This window comes from Thalassophryne amazonica, chromosome 9 (assembly GCF_902500255.1).
Source record: "Thalassophryne amazonica chromosome 9, fThaAma1.1, whole genome shotgun sequence".
In the NCBI taxonomy this organism is placed as follows: Eukaryota; Metazoa; Chordata; class Actinopteri; order Batrachoidiformes; family Batrachoididae; genus Thalassophryne; species Thalassophryne amazonica.
In genome coordinates, this window is record NC_047111.1 from 492,022 (window position 1) to 512,937 (window position 20,916).

The following is a 20,916-nucleotide window of genomic DNA, read 5'->3' on the forward strand; positions in this document are numbered from 1 at the left end:
ACAAGCTTCAACGTTTCCCGCATAAGGCTCCGGACGACAAATAATCAATTCGGAAGCCGAATCTCTGGGTGACGGAGTTATCTGCACCGGTATCGATGGTGCCGCAGCTGGAGCAGCAGGAAGCGAAATGGCTTACGCTGCAAGCCTCGTAACGCAGACATCTGTTTGTTTAATTTGGTTTGTGAGATGCTGTAATTGCTCCCATATTTTCTCCAAGTGTTCTTGAACTCTTTCGGCGAATGGAACCGCCTCTGCTGCTGGGTCCATTATGGAAGGGCCGGGAACTACTGTTATGTGTCGACGCGGGTTGAGGAGCGGACCTGCGTCTGATGGAACCCAGCGCTAAAACAACCAGAAAATAACAAAACAATTTATTTTTCCACCCTTTGGTGCATAACAAAGTGCACAAACCAAAAGCTGCGTCAGTCTGGCGGAGTGAAGGACGGCACGCTCTCCAGCGCCCAAAAGGATCGAAGCCCGGCGCTTCTGCACCCACATTCACCGCCAAACACCCCCCAGGTGGACACGACAAACTGACTCTCTCTGATGTGTGCTGACAGCATGTGTCCCTCACCCTTCCTCCTTCACAGGCACGATGTGTCAAACCCAGGCGTGGTCCTCAGCGTCTCACAAACGAACATCACAAAGTCGAGTTCCCGGCAATTCTGCTTGAATCACACATGACTTAAATGCAGAACACCATCTCATTATCTGCTTCAGCTGAAAGTCTTTAAGGTTGCACGTGAGCACCATACACAGGTGCTGCACATCATGTTGATGAGGGTGAAGGACTCTTCTGCCAGCACCTTCTCCACAGACAATAAATCAGTTTGCATACCACCTGGAGAGCAAAGAAAAGAAAAGAACACCAAAACGTCCAGCCACACACCCCCAACACACAACAGTCAAGTGATGGCTTTTTAAGTAATGGTTTAATTACTGCCACCTTAAAAGCCTGTGGTACATAGCCAACTAATAAAGATAGATTGATCATATTTAAGATCGAAACATTAATTAATGGTAGGGCTTCCTTGAGCAGCCTGGTAGGAATGGGGTCTAATACACATGTTGATGGTTTTGAGGAAGTAACTAATGAAAATAACTCAGACAGAACAATCGGACAGAAAGAGTCTAACCAAACACTGAAAGCAGCCGAACATAAAGATATGTCTTTGGGATGGTTATGAGTAATTTTTTCTCTAATAGTTAAAATTTTATTAGCAAAGAAAGTCATGAAGTCATTACTAGTTAAAGTTAAAGGAATACTCGGCTCAGTAGAGCTCTGACTCTTTGTCAGCCTGGCTACAGTGCTGAAAAGAAACCTGCGGTTGTTCTTATTTTCTTCAATTAGTGATGAGTAGTAAGATGTCCTAGCTTTACGGAGGGCTTTTTTATAGAGCAACAGACTCTTTTTCCAGGCTAAGTGAAGATCTTCTAAATTAGTGAGACGCCATTTCCTCTCCAATTTACGGGTTATCTGCTTTAAGCTGCGAGTTTGTGAGTTATACCACGGAGTCAGGCACTTCTGATTTAAGGCTCTCTTTTTCAGAGGAGCTACAGCATCCAAAGTTGCCTTCAATGACGATGTAAAACTACTGACGATATACTCTATCTCACTTACAGAGTTTAGGTAGCTACTCTGCACTGTGTTGGTATATGGCATTAGAGAACATAAAGAAGGAATCATATCCTTAAAGCTAGTTACAGCGCTTTCTGAAAGACTTTTAGTGTAATGAAACTTATTCCCCACTGCTGGGTAGTCCATCAGAGTAAATGTAAATGTTATTAAGAAATGATCAGACAGAAGGGAGTTTTCAGGGAATACTGTTAAGTCTTCTATTTCCATACCATAAGTCAGAACAAGATCTAAGATATGATTAAAGTGGTGGGTGGACTCATTTACATTTTGAGCAAAGCCAATTGAGTCTAATAATAGATTAAATGCAGTGTTGAGGCTGTCATTCTCAGCATCTGTGTGGATGTTAAAATCGCCCACTATAATTATCTGAGCTAAGCACTAAGTCAGACAAAAGGTCTGAAAATTCACAGAGAAACTCACAGTAACAGAAGTTGGAGGAGTTGGCGTCTCCACTTCTCACTTCTGACTTGATTAAGTGATACATAAGGCACTGCACATACTCTGTGTTCCTGTGTTTGGAGGTGGAGATTTTTCCCTCAGGAAAGAACAGTACTTTTTGCTGACTGTTTGCACCCACCTTTAACCTGTTTGTTTTCCCTGCCAGCAGTACCGGAAGCGGTGGCCACCTGGGGACTCGGGACTTGGCGGCTTCGGTGTATTGCAGGTCTCTGTTGGCAGTGGAACCTTGTGGGTCACGGCTCTTTTCTGGATAGGCATCTCCTACCCTCGGGCCTGCCCACATGTCACCTTTTTGTGGAAACTCAATAGACAGACTAAAAGCAGTATTTTGACCTGTTGTGCAAATTTGCAATATTAAATTGTATTTATTGGCATCTCTATTGTCCGTTCATTTTCGCCCCCCTGGTGTGGGTCCGTGCATTACACTTTCCCCAACAATAACTTCACATTCAGTTACTCTCATTTACAATATATGTATGAATGATATTGATACCAAAACACTAACTGGCTTATTAATGAATGATATCAGTGACCATTTACCAATTTACTTTTACAGAATTGGAATCCCATTTACGCAAAACAGGATGCTAACTTGGCATATGCAGAATTTGAAAGCATATTTCTCAATATATACAACAAAAATTGTCCAGTTATACAGTATAGTAATAAGAATAAATATAAAGCTCATCCATAACTAAAGGTCTTCAAAAGGCTTGCAAGGAAAAAAAAAATGCTATACAGAGAATTCATAAAAACAAAATCAAGAGAGGCAGAGATTAAATATAAGGACTATAAAAATAAATTAACAACTATCATGTGGAATTATAAAAAATCATACTTTGGAAAAATACAAAATGACAATAAAATGACATAAACATGGAAAATATTGAATACTATTATAACAAATAAATCCAGATCAAATAACTATCCAACATATTTTACGTATAAGAACAAAGATGAATATGATATGAGTGAAGTAGTGGATAGTTTCAATAAATTCTTTGCTATAATGTCAGGCCAGCTCTGGCAGCTGAAATTCCACACAGCCCATGGGAAAATCAGCAATTAATTGACAGAAATCCACACACAGTGTTTCTTGGTCCAGTAGAGGAAAGGGAAATAATTAAGGTAGTTAATACATGTAAAAGTAAAAAGTCAGTGGATCATCAATGGGTGACATGTCCGGTGACTATGCCGGCCATGCAAGAACTGGGACATTTTCAGCTTCCAAGAATTGTGTACAGATCCTTGCAACATGGGGCCGTGCATTATCCTGCTGCAACATGAGGTGATGTTCTTGGATGTATGGCACAACAATGGGCCTCAGGATCTCGTCACGGTATCTCTGTGCATTCAAAATGCCATCAATAAAATGCACCTGTGTTCTTCGTCCATAACAGACGCCTGCCCATACCATAACCCCACCGCCACCATGGGCCACTCGATCCACAACATTGACATCAGAAAACCGCTCACCCACACGACGCCAAATTCGCTGTCTGCCATCTGCCCTGAACAGTGTGAACCGGGATAAACTGCACCTTTCAGAGTGGCCTTTTATTGTGGGCAGTCTAAGGCACACCTGTGCACTAATCATGGTGTCTAATCAGCATCTTGATATGGCACACCTGTGAGGTGGGATGGATTATCTCAGCAAAGGAGAAGTGCTCACTATCACAGATTTAGACTGGTTTGTGAACAATATTTGAGGGAAATGGTGATATTGTGTATGTGGAAAAAGTTTTAGATCTTTGAGTTCATCTCATACAAAATGGGAGCAAAACCAAAAGTGTTGCGTTTATATTTTTATATAAACATACGAGGTCTCTTAGATAATAAACCGACCTTTTTTTTTTTTAACTATATGGATTTGAATGACATGCGATTACACCAATCATGCTTCAACCCTCGTGCGCATGCGTGAGTTTTTTCACGAGTGTCGGTGACGTCATTTCCCTGTGGGCAGGCCTTGAGTGAGATGTGGTCCCGCCCTCTCGGCTGAATTCCTTTGTTTCACACGCTGCTCGAGACGGCGCGCGTTGCTTTATCAGTATTTTTTCTGGACCTGTGAGGAATATCCGAGTGGACACTATTCGAGAAATTAAGTTGGTTTTCTGTGAAAAGTTTAACGGCTGATGAGAGATTATGGGGTGTTTCTGTCGGTGTAAGGACTTCCCACGGAGCGGGACGTCCTGCAGCGCTTCCAGGCGCTGTCGTCGGCCTGTTTCGAGCTGAAAACATCCTAATTTAAGGCTTAATTCACCCAGGACATCGTGAGAGAACAGAGAAGATTCAGAAGAGGCCGGCATGAGGAATTTATGCGGACATTCCACTGTTTAAGGATATTTTTTAATGAAAGACGTACGCGCAAATTCGCCGAGTCGTTTCCGTGACGACTCGGCGAATCTGTGTGCGCCGCGACAGGAAAAACACCTCCGTGTTGAAAACCATTCAGGCGGCTTTTAATGGCTTTCAACAAGTGAGTAACTGAGAAATTGTTTAACAGCTTGGGCATGTTCCAACTTGCCCATTAAGATTTCCAACGGAGGTGTTTTTCCTGCCGCGACCCCCCGCGGTCGGGTCCAGCCCGACATGCGACTCTGCCCGCACGTTCTTTCATTACAAAATGACCGTTAACAATGGAATGTCCGAATAAACTCCTCATGCCGACTTCTTCTTAAAGTTCTCTGTTCTCTGACGACTTACTGCGTCAACAGAGCCTGAAATGTGGAAGTTTTCAACTTGAAACGGCGAGACGCTGCCGCCTCGAAGCGCAGATCGCCGTCAGGCGCTGTGGACTGTCCTTAAAGCGACACTACCAGACCAAAATCTCTCATCAGCCGTTAAAATTTTTACCGAAAACCAGCTGAATTTATTGAATGGTGTCCACTCAGTTGTGCCATAGAGTTTTGAAAAATTTTTTATCAAACAAAGCAACAGTCTCTGAGCCATTCCTAAACAATGAAAAAAATCGACGAGCGGGTGGACGACTCCTCACTCAAAGACTGCCCACAGGCAAATGACGTAACTGACAGGCGTGAAAAAACTCTCGCATGCCCACGAGGGTTCAAGCATGTCTGATGTAATCACACGTGATTCAAATCCATATGGTTTTTGAAAAAAATAATAAGGTCGGATACTTTTCTAATAGACCTCGTATATATATATTTTATATTTTATTTAAAATTCTTCTTCTTACTTATAAGGTTTTGAATAATCAGGTCCCATCTTATCTTAGGGACCTCGTAGTACCATATCACCCCAATAGAGCGCTTCGCTCTCAGACTGCAGGCTTACTTGTAGTTCCTAGGGTTTGTAAGAGTAGAATGGGAGGCAGAGCCTTCAGCTTTCAGGCTCCTCTCCTGTGGAACCAGCTCCCAATTCAGATCAGGGAGACAGACACCCTCTCTACTTTTAAGATTAGACTTAAAACTTTCCTTTTTGCTAAAGCTTATAGTTAGGGCTGGATCAGGTGACCCTGAACCATCCCTTAGTTATGCTGCTATAGACGTAGACTGCTGGGGGGTTCCCATGATGCACTGTTTCTTTCTCTTTTTGCTCTGTATGCACCACTCTGCATTTAATCATTAGTGATTGATCTCTGCTCCCCTCCACAGCATGTCTTTTTCCTGGTTCTCTCCCTCAGCCCCAACCAGTCCCAGCAGAAGACTGCCCCTCCCTGAGCCTGGTTCTGCTGGAGGTTTCTTCCTGTTAAAAGGGAGTTTTTCCTTCCCACTGTTGCCAAGTGCTTGCTCACAGGGGGTCGTTTTGATCGTTGGGGTTTTACATAATTATTGTATGGCCTTGCCTTACAATATAAAGCGCCTTGGGGCAACTGTTTGTTGTGATTTGGCGCTATATAAAAAAATTGATTGATTGATTGATTGATATTTTTGTTGAGTGTATATATATATATATATATATATATATATATATATATATATATATGTGTGTGTGTGTGTGTATGTATGTAAAATTTCACATTATAGGAAAACATTCAATATCATTTACTGCCTACAGAAAGTTAATGTTGGACTCCATTTAAATGATGTGTGCAAACATAGGTAGAATGAACAATAGGAAATAATTTAAGCACTCTACCATAACCAAGAATTTGTCGATTTATGATTTATTCAGGCCTACTGAATATACTGTATAATTTCCAGATTACTGTAATAAACTGACAGAGCTAACTCCGAAACATGTCTTGGGGCAACTTGCATAAACATGCACTCTGTTAATTGGAATATTAATTTTTGCAAAATAATTTACATCACTACAGACTGTGATTGTCAGCTACCAAAATATGTTTTTTATGGAAACAGATTGCAATGGCATCTTATTATCCAGACGTCCCACAGACCTGAGTTACATACATTTTGCCAAATTAAAAAAAAGCCTATCTTGGGTTGAGTTGGGTTAAAACCCGCTGTTTAACAGAGCAGAAGAAGAAGACTTAGCTGAGTTACAGCACTCAACTCCGTTCTGTTTTAGCAAATAGAAGTTTGTGTTCCACAAGTTAATTCGCCTGTTCAGTGTCTATACTGTGATTAAGAGACCACTGAGAGCAGAAGAGGAGACTAACGCTGGACGCTCGTCGACTGGGATTCCTCACAAAGAACCACCACATAGCTACCCACGAGTTAGCAGCTAGCTTCAAATGGCGCGGCCTTTGTACCGTGATATCGACGCTGTGACTATCAAAAGAAGGTAACGGAATCTGATGAGCACAAATTCGTTTTAGCCAGAAATAACAAAACTTCCTTGAAGCTTGATTATGCCAGCCATAGATTAATGGGAACCAAACCAACACATTTTTGACTAGCATGGAGCTAACGTTAGCCACAGAGAGGCACAGGCCTAATTAATATTTTGACTAAAACTTGACTAAAATATATACTCTCTTTTATTAGGTGTTGACACAATTGAAATTTAAGTCATGTCAGTGCCCAGAAAGAGACTTTATGAAGATAAGCTTGTGATAATATTTTTGGATTATTGCTTGTTTTTCCGCCCAACAGCAACCACGCCGGCTGCCATAAGAGTTGTTGAATCAGTGAATCCTCCATCTGATCAGTGGGTTGAGTGTTTGCCTGCAGTTGATTCACATCAGCCCAATTATCCCGAGGTTTGTACTGTAATGGTTAAATAAGATTGTATAGTGTCTTGTGCCAGTAGATTCTAAAATTAATGTTCAGCAAGCAAAATATTCAAACATTTCTGGCAAGAAATACTCTATTCTATTTGGGATATAATTTGAAAATAGAGTAAAATCTGTCAGTAATGAAGTTGTATATGCTAACTTTCCTTCCTTAAAGAAATAATTTACAGGCCATGTTACTCAATAAACATATTTATTTATTGCTGATATAAAGTTTCTGAATTTCTTATATAAAAAATTCTATGTCCCTTGCATAATGTTTCATTTGCATAGTGTGTGCATACTGTCTGTGGTACCATACACTTGAAACAGAAGTACTTCTATGCTGTACAACTGAGGTTTCCACCTTATCTGGGGTGGAAAAACTGACCTGTGCCAACAAAAAAAAATAATTTTTTGAGATTCTTTTGGAATAGACCTTGAGTAAGCACCAGAATGCATTTGAGATTTCACATTTTTCTGGGGGACAACCACCAGACCCCACCAGGGCCTTGTCAAGATCTTTCAAGTTTTTGAACCAATTACAAGCAGTGCCTGGAAGTAATGGGCCTTCCAGTAAAGTCACTCAAAGAAGTGAGTTAATGTGTTTTCTGTTTGTTAGATCCTCTTCACTTTAATAAAGTTTTACCTTTTTTTTTTTTTTTACACACTGTATTATAAACATGCTGTATTTATGGAAACTAGTAACTAAAGGGCCTATCACACTGCATGCTTTATACGCGTCAGGCAACAACTCCCAATGTGTCGTCAGTCATGTTGTGTCAACGCCTCCCTACAACCTGACGCGACACATGCAGCAGGGGGGCGGAGATTTTCACTCTGATTTTTTTTTTTCCAGAGGAAAGCTGAGCGATCGCCATGTTGTATATGTATCAATGAACCAAGAAAAAGCTTTAATATAGCAATTTGATTTCACAATCAAATTAATTTTGGGGTTTTAAAAAAACATTTGCAAGGATTTTTCTTCAGAAAACTGCTCTGTATAAATGAGCAGTCCTGTGACACGTTTCTGTTTTGTAGAGATCAGTGGTTTCTGCCAGGAGTCTTCCATGTTTGGACCCGACACGTTGTTTCTATTGGACAGTGCGAAGCTTTGTCACAGTTCAGAGCGCCAAAAGTTGGATTGGGTTGAACTTTGAACGTCATTCTGTTGACAAGCAGGAATGCGCACACTCCTGGTAGAAGCATCTGTTTAGCTCAGCTTTTGACGCGACACTTCTAACGCCTGTAAAAAGCTACGTGTTTCATTGAAACGATTTGTGATGCCTCTGACACTTCCAAGCATGCGGTGTGAAAGGCCCTTTACACAAATAGCGTTGGGTACAGAGGATTAATCATTTTTGTCTGATCTGCTTTTACCTGTGTGGTATACCTCGCTGATAACTAACCTGAGAAAAATTCTGCAAGCAAATAAACAGCTTGTTAAAAATATAGGGCCTGTCCAATAAGGAGTTGAGTTGAATACCAGTTATGACCATGCCGCTCAAATTATACAGTATCTGAACAGGAAAGTATATATAATTGCTTATGACTAACAATGGAAATGTTCAACTTGCAGCTCAAGAGTGCTAATGACAGGCTTGATGGTGAGGACAAGTGAACCAGGCACCAAAGGAATGCCCTAATCAATACCTTAACTGCATACACCCCTGGAATGGAACAAGGGAAGAATACGGTAACGAGCATTGTCAGGGGCTGCTTGTACACTACGGCTCCCGTTTATCTTTGGCAGTGCTTCAGCAGTCAGGGCAAGTCAGGAACCGTCAACGGCAGCCTTGCCAGGGACGTGCCACAAATTTACAGAGTTGTCATGGAGGCTGCAATAAATATCACATCAATCATCATTTCTACAATTGTGCCATAATCCGAAGATGTCCTATCCAAGCAGAAGAATTATAGACGGGACCATCCTGAACTTCTTCCTGACCCAGATTACAGGTTTGAGAAACTAACAATCTTGCAAATCTGTCTTTTTTTTGGGGGGGGTGACACCCAGTCACAGTAGAGAGGCACCGTGACGTCTGGTCTCTCTCCGCCTGCTAATGCAACATGGCAGAATCTGCTCCAAAACAGATTAATTTCCGTGTAAATCTAACATGTCTATCATATATTATGTAAAAAACAAGACATCTCGTAGACATCAGTGTGCACACATCCTGCAGTCGATGGTAACTTCCACATTTTTCAGAAGCTCAGGCATGTGCACACGCATGATCTCCTTTGGATGCCATTAAAATGTCATTGAGTTTATCCTACAACACCAATATAAACATACAGAGGCAAATATATTAGAGATACACAGATAACACAATAAAGGGCATATATATATATATATGTATACACACACACTTTGCACTGTGATACCAATTAAGTAATTATTAAGAAGACAATGCTCATACGGCTGAGGGTATTTTAGCATTGTGTTTATATTTCATAATATCAAATCTTATGAGCAGATTAGCAGCAGCATTTAATTTGCCTTGTACATGGAATATTTTTGATAAAATTTTATTTTACTTCCGGAGAAACTTTTTCTCTGGTGATCAAACATTAATTTACTTAGTTACTATTTGAATAAAACCTGTTGAATTTTAAAACATTTATAAAGTTTGTTTTCCGTCATTTTTAGTTCTCAATAGAAAAAAATCACAAAAAAATTGTAGATATATTGAGCAGGAACATTGCACGAACATCATATGAACAAAGAATGAGGACAGGTAATGTTAGCATTCAAACATTCTACAAATGTTCATTCAACAACTTTTTTGTTGTTGTCTTTACTGATCTATCTTGTAATTGTTGTTGTATCAAATGTTCGAAATAAACAGTTTTCATTCATTCATTCATAATGTTCTGGTTCAACTGTTCATATGATGTTTGTGAACATTTGTGAGTGTTTGTATAATGTTCATTGAATGTTTGCATGCAAACATGACCTGTCCTCATTCTTTGTTCATCCGATGTTCATGCCATGTTTGCAAATGTTCTCATGCAAACGTTCAATGAACATTCAAAGAATGTTAAGTTTCTGGGTGGGAGTATGGACAATTGTGTTATTGATTTTGTATTATTACTTTTATTATTATTATTTCATATATATCAAATCAATTTTTTTATATAGCGCCAAATCACAACAACAGTTGCCCCAAGGCGCTTTATATTGTAAGGCAAGGCCATACAATAATTACAGAAAAACCCCAACAGTCAAAACGACCCCCTGTGAGCAAACACTTGGCGACAGTGGGAAGGAAAAACTCCCTTTTAACAGGAAGAAACCTCCAGCAGAACCAGGGAGGGGCAGTCTTCTGCTGGGACTGGTTGTGGCTGAGGGAGAGAACCAGGAAAAAGACATGCTGTGGAGGGGAGCAGAGATCGATCACTAATGATTAAATGCAGAGTGGTGCATACAGAGCAAAAAGAGAAAGAAACAGTGCATCATGGGAACCCCCCAGCAGTCTAAGTCTATAGCAGCATAACTAAGGGATGGTTCAGGGTCACCTGATCCAGCCCTAACTATAAGCTTTAGCAAAAAGGAAAGTTTTAAGCCTAATCTTAAAAGTAGAGAGGGTGTCTGTCTCCCTGATCTGAATTGGGAGCTGGTTCCACAGGAGAGGAGCCTGAAAGCTGAAGGCTCTGCCTCCCATTCTACTCTTACAAACCCTAGGAACTACAAGTAAGCCTGCAGTCTGAGAGCGAAGCGCTCTATTGGGGTGATATGGTACTATGAGGTCCCTAAGATAAGAAGAATTTTAAATTCTATTCTAGAATTAACAGGAAGCCAATAAAGAGAGGCCAATATGGGTGAGATATGCTCTCTCCTTCTAGTCCCCATTAGTACTCTAGCTGCAGCATTTTGAATTAACTGAAGGCTTTTCAGGGAACTTTTAGGACAACCTGATAATAATGAATTACAATAGTCCAGCCTAGAGGAAATAAATGCATGAATTAGTTTTTCAGCATCACTCTGAGACAAGACCTTTCTAATTTTAGAGATATTGCGCAAATTTAAAAAAGCAGTCCTACATATTTGTTTAATATGCGCTTTGAATGACATATCCTGATCAAAAATGACTCCAAGATTTCTCACAGTATTACTAGAGGTCAGGGTAATGCCATCCAGAGTAAGGATCTGGTTAGACACCATGTTTCTAAGATTTGTGGGGCCAAGTACAATAACTTCAGTTTTATCTGAATTTAAAAGCAGGAAATTAGAGGTCATCAATGTCTTTATGTCTGTAAGACAATCCTGCAGTTTAACTAATTGGTGTGTGTCCTCTGGCTTCATGGATAGATAAAGCTGGGTATCATCTGCGTAACAATGAAAATTTAAGCAATACCGTCTAATAATACTGCCTAAGGGAAGCATGTATAAAGTGAATAAAATTGGTCCTAGCACAGAACCTTGTGGAACTCCATAATTAACTTTAGTCTGTGAAGAAGATTCCCCATTTACATGAACAAATTGTAATCTATTAGATAAATATGATTCAAACCACCGCAGCGCAGTGCCTTTAATACCTATGGCATGCTCTAATCTCTGTAATAAAATTTTATGGTCAACAGTATCAAAAGCAGCACTGAGGTCTAACAGGACAAGCACAGAGATGAGTTCACTGTCTGAGGCCATAAGAAGATCATTTGTAACCTTCACTAATGCTGTTTCTGTACTATGATGGATTCTGAAACCTGAGTGAAACCTGACTGAAATAGATCATTCCTCTGCAGATGATCAGTTAGCTGTTTTACAACTACCCTTTCAAGAATTTTTGAGAGAAAAGGAAGGTTGGAGATTGGCCTATAATTAGCTAAGATAGCTGGGTCAAGTGATGGCTTTTTAAGTAATGGTTTAATTACTGCCACCTTAAAAGCCTGTGGTACATAGCCAACTAATAAAGATAGATTGATCATATTTAAGATCGAAGCATTAAATAATGGTAGGGCTTCCTTGAGCAGCCTGGTAGGAATGGGGTCTAATAGACATGTTGATGGTTTGGATGAAGTAACTAATGAAAATAACTCAGACAGAACAATCTGAGAGAAAGAGTCTAACCAATTACTAGCATTGCTGAAAGCAGCCAAAGATAACGATATGTCTTTGGGATGGTTATGAGTAATTTTTTCTCTAATAGTTAAAATTTTATTAGCAAAGAAAGTCATGAAGTCATTACTAGTTAAAGTTAAAGAAATACTCTGCTCAATAGAGCTCCGACTCTTTGTCAGCCTGGCTACAGCGCTGAAAAGAAACCTGGGGTTGTTCTTATTTTCTTCAATTAGTGATGAGTAGTAAGATGTCCTAGCTTTACGAAGGGCTTTTTTATAGAGCAACAGACTCTTTTTCCAGGCTAAGTGAAGATCTTCTAAATTAGTGAGACACCATTTCCTCTCCAACTTACGGGTTATCTGCTTTAAGCTACGAGTTTGTGAGTTATACCACGGAGTCAGGCACTTCTGATTTAAGTTCTCTTTTTCAGAGGAGCTACAGCATCCAAAGTTGTGCTCAATGAGGATGTAAAACTATTGACGAGATACTCTATCTCACTCACAGAGTTTAGGTAGCTATTCTGCACTGTGTTGGTATATGACATTAGAGAACATAAAGAAGGAATCATATCCTTAAACCTAGTTACAACAAAATTAAAACAAAATTATTCCTCGCAGATGTGAAGAAATCATGAAAAACTGTGGTTATACAACTAAATACTAGTTTAATGATTCACAGGATTGCTAAAAAAAAAGCAGTTTGAACATAATAGTTTTGAATTTGTAGCGTCAACAGCAGATGCTACTATTATTGTGAACACCCCCTTTTCTACTTTTTTTTTTTACTAATAGCCCAATTTCATAGCCTTAAGAGTGTGCATATCATGAATGCTTGGTCTTGTTGTATTTGTGAGAATCTACTGAATCTACTGGTACCTTGTTTCCCATGTAACAATAAGAAATATACTCAAAACCTGGATTAATCTTTTTAGTCACATAGCACTACTATTATTCTGAACACGACTGTGTGTGTGTATATATATATATATATATATATATATTATGCGATGTGTGCCTATGATGAGGAATTTGATTTTGATTATTTTAAGATATCTGTGTTTTGCTGTTCTGCTCACTTTGTTTATTTTGTTGCGATAAGTATATGTTGCTGATGTAAAAGGGGTTGTGTATATCAGCTTTGTTTCTACCTACACCCTTTTGGTTGCATGAGTTGACTGGCCGAGAAATCAGTTTTATTTATTTTGTTTTGTTTTGTTTTATTTTGTTGCAAAGTTATTTTCCCTGAACCGAATAAACTTGAAACTTGAACTTGAAGCCAGAATCACCAGAGATTTTGCTGTGACATACCTGCATCACTCAGCCATTTCTCCAGCAGAGGCTTCAGCTTGCACATGTTTTTGAAGCTGAGATTCAGGGCCTCAAAGCGAGAGATTGTGGTCTGGCTGAAGTCATTGCCATATAGCTTTCCCATAGCCAGGCCCACGTCTCCCTGAAAGACAGTGAGCGCATCGCTGGATCAGGAAATGATCCAGTCATCTTCATCTGCATAATGTTGTCATAGTAACGTTAACATCCAGATGGCTTTTGGAAAGAAAAACAGAGGGGTTGTACCTGAGTGAAGCCCAGTTTGATGCGCCTTTGTTTGAATGCTTTGGCAAACTGCTCGAGCTCCTCCAGGTCACTGGGCTCCTCCTGGGGTGGCACTGACATGTGTTTGGGGATCTGCAGATGGTTCATATCCATATGGTTCTCCAAAGATGGTCCATTCAGAGCAGAGCGACTCATGGCCTGCACCACAGGAATGTCACATCGTGGGAAACAGTTTCCTGTCCCAAACTTAAAGACAATGTCATAGCATGGTAACCTTTGAGCCTGAATTATACCTTCAAATAGAAAACCTGAGCTGGATTGTTTCGTGTTGTCCATCCTTTTTGGTTGGGTTTGCTTTGGTACAGAGCTTTCCAACTCTCCCTTTAATGTGTTTCATCTCTCTCTGGTCTACTAAAAAAATATTTAGCTCAAATCAGGTGTGCTCCAACAATCCAGATCTAACAGACACCTGGTTGAGCTAAACATCTTGTGGTAGAACAAGGAGAGATGAAAAATGTGCTGGTTTGTTGTCCCTGAATGTCAAAGGCCAGCGCAACACAAGGCACAGGGAGACACTGACATGTTACCAAAAACAAAGTGGAGTCCAGAGAGAGAGAACACACAGTAGAAGCACACACTGGAAATGAGCTGGGAAATCTCCAGGAGTAACACAGGAAGAACCAGGAAACAAACAAGTGCAAACCAGCAGCCACGGGGATCAATGAAAATACCTTAGAAACTACCAACAGGTGCGAGATTGATATAGAACACCTGTGAATGTCCAACATCAGCGCAAAAAGGAGGAAGAAAAAGTAAATAGAGACAGGACAAAGACAGAGAGAAGGAGCAGAACACAGAAGGACACAAGAGGGGGCCAGAGAGAAGGGAAACACAGAGGCAGGGAGACAGACAAAGAGCTCAAACAGACCAAAGCAAGACATAGAAATAACCTGAAATAAACTATCCACTGAGATTATGCCTGATTTTACATTTCTGACTCGAGAGGGGACTCTGGAAACTGTCTGGTCTTTAGAAACTCTGATGTGGGTTCTGGGGAAAGCTGGAGTAAAATCTGGGGGTGCAGCACAACTGCCTTAGAGGAGGAGGCCGCAAAGCCAAATAAAGTGTTGCACATTTCCTCCTGAAAAGGCTGTAGCAATGGAGAGTGCTGTGCACATGACCGAGGCCCCGCCCAAGGATTCAGAGATGACTGTAAACTGTCATCTTGAATTGTCTGTTACTCATGCACATTCTGCTGTGCTCGAGCAGTTTGAGCCCATTCCATTTTCATCCCTTGGTGAAGTAGTGAAACACAAAACCTACAGGATGTTTTTTGGATGTTGTTCCAGCGAAGGTGCTGAAGGAGGTTTTTAATACTGTTGGGGCAGGTCTCCTAACTTTTATCAATGCTTGTCTTAGATCAGGGTCTGTTCCAGCTGCTTTTAAACCTGCTGTGGTTCGACCTCTTCTTAAAAAACCTCACCTGGACTCGTCAGTTTTATCCTATTTTAGATCTGTGTCTCATCTGCCGTTTCTGTTTAAGGTTCTAAAAAAGGTTGTTTTTATACAGTTAGTCATTTTTGGAAAACAATCACATCTTTGAAAAATTGTAATCCGGATTTAGATCGCGACACAGCACTGAATCAGCACTTTTTAAAGTTCATAATGACATCACTTTATCGGTGGATGCAGGGAATCCTGCTGTGCTGGTTCTGTTGGACCTCACAGCAGCCCTTAATACTGTGGATCACACAGTACTTGTTTCCTGATTAGAACATTTTATTGGCATTCAGCGTACCGTACTTAAGTGGTTTAGATAATATTTGGATGAAAGTAGCTTTTCTGTTATGATCGGTGACCTCTCCTCATCAACTGCTCCCCTGTGTTGTGGAGTGCCACAGGGTTCTATTCTTGGGCCTATTCTATTTTCTTTGTACATTCTGCCATTGGGGTCAATTACAGCCCAGCACAGCCTGTCCTTTCATTGTTATGTAGATGATCTGCAAATCTATCTGTCTTGTTGTGTGGCCCACTGAAGAGGAGGTACTGCTAGCCCACCACCAGAGGGCGCCCTGCCTGAAGTGTGGCCTTCAGGCACGAGAGGGCGCTGCCGCCTCACAGGAACAGCCATGAGTGACAGCTGTCACTCATCACCACCTGACAGCTGTCACTCATCACCACCTCATCTCCATAAAGGCCGGGCATCAACTCCACCTCCCTGCCGAGATATCTTCAAGCCAAGAAGGTAAACTGCTCAGCTGTTTTTTTGAGTCGTGCTCATACAGTTTTGCTTCTGTATCGTTTGCAGTCATTTCTGTGAGTGCTTGCAGCTGGAGGCTGGGTTTGTGGTTCGTGGAGAGCTGACGTTTTCGCTCCCCATGCCAAACTTCGATAAGTAAACTCACTAATACTGCACGTGCCGAGTTTCTGGATTGGAGGTGGTTTTCCCTCCGTGTGAAACTAAAGACTGTTTTTGCTGACTGTTTGCTGGGTGTGTGCTCACACCCACCCTTGATTGTTTCTGCTTCCTGTCAGCAGTACCAGATCCGACAGCCGGAGACGGTGACCACCTGGGGACTCGGGACTTGGTGGCTCCAGTATTCTCCGGGTTCGGTGGTGGTGGAAATCGTGTGGGTTCCGGCTCCTCTCTGGACAGACGTCTTCTATCCTCAAGCCTGCCCACACCTCACCTTTGTAGATTGACTACATACAAAATTCTGTAATCGTCTGTATTTCGTTGTGCACATTCACAACAGTAAAGTGTTCTATTTTCGGCTCATTCATTGTCCATTCATTTACGCCCCCTGTTGTGGGTCCGTGTCATTACACTTTCCCAACATGCCTATGAGGACTAATGGGAGTGATGCTTTGTCATCATTATTTAATTGTATTCATGATGTAAAGCAGTGGCTGTCCCAAAACGTCCTTTACCTGAATGATGGTAAAACTGAGATCATGGTGTTTGACTGCTCTGGCAGACCAAATGCAGTAACACCAAACTTTGTTGCCCTGGCAAATTATGTAAAACCAGCTGTCAATAATTTGTTTGACATTTGACAGCTGTTTGAGGTTTGATCAATAGATAAACTCTATTTTTTCCAGCTTCATCTTCTGGCTAAAGTAAAGCACTTCCTCAGTATACAATGGAATAAATTGCCCCCTGAAATGAGAATCATCTCTGACTTAGAGCTTTTTAAGTCTAGGCTCAAGACGCATTTGTTCAGGCTGGCTTTTAACATTCAGTAGCATGATGGCACTTTACTTTATGCTATTAAATGTTTTTATGCATTTTTTTATATAATTGTTTTTGTAATGGTTTTATTGTTGGATATTTGTTTTTATCATGCTTTGTTTTTAAATTTTGTTGTAAAGCACTTTGGTCACTTTGAGTGTTGTAAAGGGCTCTAGAAATAAACTTGATTGATTGATTGACATGATCTTGAGACGGCCATTCATGCTTTCATTGGCTCTAGACTTGATTATTCTAATGCACTTTGTTTTGGCATTAGCCAGTCGTCTCTTGCACGTCTCCAGTTAGTGCAAAATGCTGCTGCTCGTCTTTTAACAAACACTTTTAGACGTGAGCATGTCGCGCCTGTCCTGTACTCACTTCACTGGCTTCCAGTTTGTTTTAAAACTGATTTTTAAGATTTAAATGTTTGTTTTTAAACCTATTTGTGGCCTCATGCCACCTGTCTGAAATTTTAACTCTGTGCACTTACAGTAGAGCATTACAGGTATCTGGCCAGCTTTAGTCAATGTTCCAAGGTCAAAATATAAATTCAGGGGTGATTGTGCTTTTGCGGTAGCTGAACCCAGAATGTGCAACAAGCTACCTCTTGACTTATGCACTATTCCTGACAGAGCACTTTTTAAAGGAAAAGAAAACCCACTGATAAAATACAGCTGGGAAGATAGACTGTGCTATAAAATAACGATTGATGTGTATCAATGAAAATGAGGAGCTCTAACAAATGAAATACTCGCCTCAAAAGTCGACATTTAAGCAGAATTCAATGATTTCATAACTGCCTGTCAGGCGTGGCACAAACCGAGCAGGACACAAATGCAAAACTCTCACAAACAGACTGGTGTAAGCAAAAGGTTTAATTACAAGCTGGAATTCGGTACACAGGAGGTCCAGTAGCGACGGAAAAGGTACAGACAGACCTGAGGCTGAGGCTTGGTCCAAAAAACAGGAGGTAATCAGAGGCAATGACAAGTACAAGGTCGAGGGCAAAACAAGGTCAGATACCGGCAGACTGAATACAAAGCAAAACAAGGCAGGACGTGAGTGCTGGAAAGTGAAATTATTCAACAATCGAGCGAGGGACTGTGAGACTGAGGGCTTAAATAACTGGTGATGTAATTAGTGCAACAAGACAGGTGTCGGTGAAGGTTCTGGAAGGGGGCGTGACCAGGGAAGACAAAGGAAAGTGCAAGACAGTGAAGGCAGGAAGACAGAGTAAAGTAATGAAAGAGACAAAGACACGTGAGCAAGTGCAAGAATGGGAGTGAACGAAAATTCAAAGCAGACAGAAAAAGACTGAGACAGACACAATGGCTGGTGTAGTGAGTGAACACAAATGAGGACGACGTGAGAACAGAGCTAAAACAGAATATGATACTAGGGGACCAGCATCATGGGAACTAAAAGCAGACCAAGATATAACAAGTACAAAAGAAAAAAACTATGAGAACTGATCAGAAAGTCAATACTGAAGCAAAACTAAACAGGAACTGACTAATTATCAGAAAGCAAAAAGCCAATATATAAGTACAAGAGTAAACAGAAATGAGAACATCAGATAAACAAAACTGGTGACTACAGAACAGTGCAATAAATAAAAAAAGAACTAACTGATGAGCAATAAGTGACAAACAGAACATAATCAGAAGAAACACTTGAAGATAAATAACAAATACCTGTGACCAAAGCGTAATACAAAAATGTGATAAACAGAACTAAGCTAAGAATACAAGATGCTCAAAAGAAAACTGAACCAGTGACCAAAGCATAATACAAGAAATGAAGTAAACAGAATCAAACTAAGATTAGAGTGACTAAGTCAGTGATTCTCAACCGGGGTGCCGCGGCACCCTAGGGTGCCGTGATCGATCGTCAGGGGTGCCGTGGGTATTTTTCATATTCACGATTATTTTTCATATTCGCGATTACCGTGAATTATTTCTTTTATCCACAAAGCATAAAATGACTCAGAATCTGACGTCATTGTGCTGCAGCCTCGCTCTCGTCTTAAGGCGGGACAATAACAAGGAGGCTGACGGCCGATTAAAACAGTACCGTCTTCTTCAAAAGCCGTCTAAAATGCGGAGCTGTCGGTGTGTGTGTCTGTGCCTGTGTGTGTGCACGCGCGCGGAGTTAACAGGCTGCAGACTGCGAGGGAGGGGGTGGGTGAGGGAGATTCCTGAATGCAGGCGCGACACGTTCAGTGCGCAGCGAGCGCGGAGCAGAGAGAGGATTTTAACCCGAGTGAACGTTAACAAAACGGAAACGTGAAGCTGCCTTTACTTCTCTCTGAACTTTCTCTAAAGGTGTGATTCTGCCATTACCGTCCTGTTCACACCATGTGCGCGTCGTATGCTGAATTTATGCGATCATGAGATGAAATAAATGGTCAAATATATTTAAAAACATATTTAAAAAATGAGAATATATGAATGAACTGAGAGCCACAAAAAAAAAATGTTCAGACGCAGAGATCACAAAAAGCAGGTGAGAACTCTGAACTTTAACAGCTGTTATTTTCCAAAGGTATTTATTTGTTCAATCTTAAGCTTAATGTAGTGTTCAAGCACAAAACGTGACTGATGAGGATAAACAATTTCAGAAATGCAACAGAAACAACCACAAATCAGAAAAAGTTGGGACTGTATGTAAAATGAAGATAAAAATAAAAATGTTGCACCATTCCCAGTTTCTTCACTCACAGAAGCCAAACGTTCTTCCAGAGTTGTGTAATTATACTACAATAGTTGAATATAAAGAAGGGGAAAAAAAGAAAAAAAAATAGACAATATATTCGTCAATCGCAATTATTTGTCTGACAATTAATCGTCTCCAGAAATTCCTAATCGTGACAGCCCTACTTGAGATCAGAGTGCAAAATGCTTGAGGATTTTCGAAATGCGATGTTTTCTGTATCGATTTTCTATTGCGATAATTGGGTTTTGCGCAAAACCAGAGGTAATAGCATTATAATATTATTTTAGTTGGTGGTGTGCCGCAGGATTTTGTAAATATAAAAAGGGTGCCGCGGCTCAAAAAAGGTTGGAAAACACTGGACTAAGTGACCAAATACAAGGTTAAATGACAGAAACAAAACCAAAGATAACATGAACATGAAAACCTGTCAAGGACAAGAAACAAGACCAGCTGAAGCATGACGATGATACATGGCATGATTAAGAAATCCAAAAGGCTCAGAGCACAAACATGGAAAAAGAGTTCAAAATAATAACAGCCGGGCCCAACAGGGCTGGATCATGACACTGCCGCCATTGACACAATTTTAACAAATAAGAAAGTGATGCAACATGACCACAAAAAATCAACAGATGGCGAACACACGCTGATGTAAAAGTCCTCTCTCTCTCTCTCCCTCCCTCTCTCTGTCTCTCTCTCTCCCTCTCTCCCACATCTCCCTCTCTCTCTCTCCCTCCCTCTCTCTGTCTCTCTCTCTCCCTCTCTCCCACATCTCCCTCTCTCTCTCTCCCTCCCTCTCTCCGTCTCTCTCACTCCCTCCCTCTCTCCGTCTCTCTCACTCTTTCTCTCTCCTCTCTCTCTCTCTCTTCTCTCTCACTCTTTCTCTCTCCTCTCTCTCTCTCTCTCTTCTCTCTCACTCTTTCTCTCTCCTCTCTCTCTCTCTCTCTTCTCTCTCACTCTTTCTCTCTCCTCTCTCTCTCCGTCTCTCTCCTTCGTCTTCTCTCCTCCTCTCTCTCTCATATCTCTCTACTTCGCTCCTTCTCTCTCACTCTCAAATACAAACCTTCTCGTCGCTCTCTCCGCCTCTCTCGCGTCTGTCTCTCCTCCTCCTCTTCTCTC

The 20,916-nt window shown here is 40.9% G+C and overlaps 1 protein-coding gene across 1 annotated transcript in view; it reads right to left on the reverse strand.

Annotated features, from left to right (window-relative positions):
* The window catches only part of pou2f3 (POU class 2 homeobox 3), a 258,269-nt gene that overhangs the window by 90,255 nt on the left and 147,098 nt on the right, over positions 1-20,916 (reverse strand). The window contains exons 7-8 of the mRNA XM_034177477.1: positions 13,872-14,048; positions 13,608-13,749 (exon numbers count right to left, since the gene is read on the reverse strand). Coding sequence (XP_034033368.1) covers positions 13,608-13,749; positions 13,872-14,048 — 319 coding nt within the window. The remainder of the gene's footprint in view (positions 1-13,607; positions 13,750-13,871; positions 14,049-20,916) is intronic.